The sequence below is a fragment of the Austrofundulus limnaeus genome, unplaced genomic scaffold (assembly GCF_001266775.1).
Source record: "Austrofundulus limnaeus strain Quisiro unplaced genomic scaffold, Austrofundulus_limnaeus-1.0 Scaffold1753, whole genome shotgun sequence".
NCBI lineage: Eukaryota > Metazoa > Chordata > Actinopteri > Cyprinodontiformes > Rivulidae > Austrofundulus > Austrofundulus limnaeus.
Window position 1 is genome coordinate 48,133 of NW_013954155.1, and position 1,461 is coordinate 49,593.

Genomic DNA, 1,461 nt, shown 5'->3' on the forward strand with positions numbered 1-1,461 from the left:
ATTGTAGTGTTATACAACATTACTATCAAATTTTTAATTTCATCTAACCAATTTATATCATTAGTTACATGTAAAATTATAATTCTAAATCAAACAATATAACCTGTTGTCAACATAATTATAGTGATTTATTTTCAACTCTAAATATCTTCAAACTAATGAAATATGAAGTTATTAATGAAGAAAATCAGTCTGGATAACATCAGACTGACTGCAGGTAAAATATACCACAGGTCTGGACCACTCCTGAGTTTTGTTCATATTTGAAGAAAATCTTAGAATATGAGAAACTTGGTGAATGATAAGTTCTCCTAAATCAGTCGTACGCACAAGTTAAGAACAAATCTGTTCATAGCAGTGGTTGTTGCATCAGGCCCAATGATGACACTGTTGTAATGAGTTAGTTGTAACTTCCTGTGTGTGGTGTATCTCAGGTGTGCAGGTTATCTCTTCCAGAAGGTGGGTAAGGTTGCTGCTACAGCTGTAGGAGGAGGCCTGCTGCTGCTGCAGGTACGTCTGGACCACAGCTCCTGAATTTAAATCTTTCAGTGTGTTCACCTCTGATGTGGATCCCTTTACTTCACTCTTTATTTCTCAGGTTGCCAACAACAGTGGTTATATCCAGGTGGACTGGAAGAGAGTAGAGAAGGATGTGAACAAAGCCAAGAAACAGTTACAGAAAGGAACAAACCAGTCTGCTCCAGAACTAACCACTTTTGTTCAAAAGGTAAGAGTTTTTTCTCACATTTGAACCTTTCTCTATATTTTTAGGACTTTTTTAAAAGCAGAAACAGTCGACAAATCTCTGCACACTACTAACTAATAATCCTGGTTCTACATCAACACATTTGATTTGAACGTCTGRTTTCAGGGAAGAATCCAAAGACAGTTTTAGTTTGAGTAGGCCTACGCTTTAACTGTATACTTACAAGACATGAAGCCAAAAAAGGAAAATCAGAAACAAGAATCAGACCAGTGACAGTAYTGGTTTTAGCTCCTAAATCCTATAAACAAAACAAAACAGTTTTTACTGCACAGCAGGGCCACTTGTTAGTCAYTTCACATTAATATGTCCTTCTTCTGCGTCCTTCCTACAACTATCTACAGAAATAGTAACATGACATCAGCTAGCTTACTTGTTCACTAGAATTTTTATATTGACCCTGTTTAAAACAATAGGATTGATGCCGTTTCCACAAGGTGATTTAATGGTTTTATTTATTTTATATATATTTCTTTTTCAAAAGACCTTAAATGTCATTAAAAATCATTGAATTTGACATTTGTTGACTTCCGGCTAATGGCGGCATAGTGTAAGTCGTGTTTGAGTGTGCTCCCGCAGAGTTGGCTCTTTTTCTAATTACCAGTGGGCACTTTCTCTCAGTTTCGTTTTCAAACGACACCTAAGAGTTTTTCATATAGTGCACTTATTGGTTCGACTACTAAAATGCCACCAAAGCC

The 1,461-nt window shown here is 36.2% G+C and overlaps 1 protein-coding gene across 1 annotated transcript in view; it reads left to right on the forward strand.

Annotated features, from left to right (window-relative positions):
- LOC106536279 (FUN14 domain-containing protein 1) overlaps window positions 1-1,461 on the forward strand; it is a 14,989-nt gene that overhangs the window by 5,550 nt on the left and 7,978 nt on the right. The window contains exons 3-4 of the mRNA XM_014033486.1: window positions 435-510; window positions 599-727. Coding sequence (XP_013888940.1) covers window positions 435-510; window positions 599-727 — 205 coding nt within the window. The remainder of the gene's footprint in view (window positions 1-434; window positions 511-598; window positions 728-1,461) is intronic.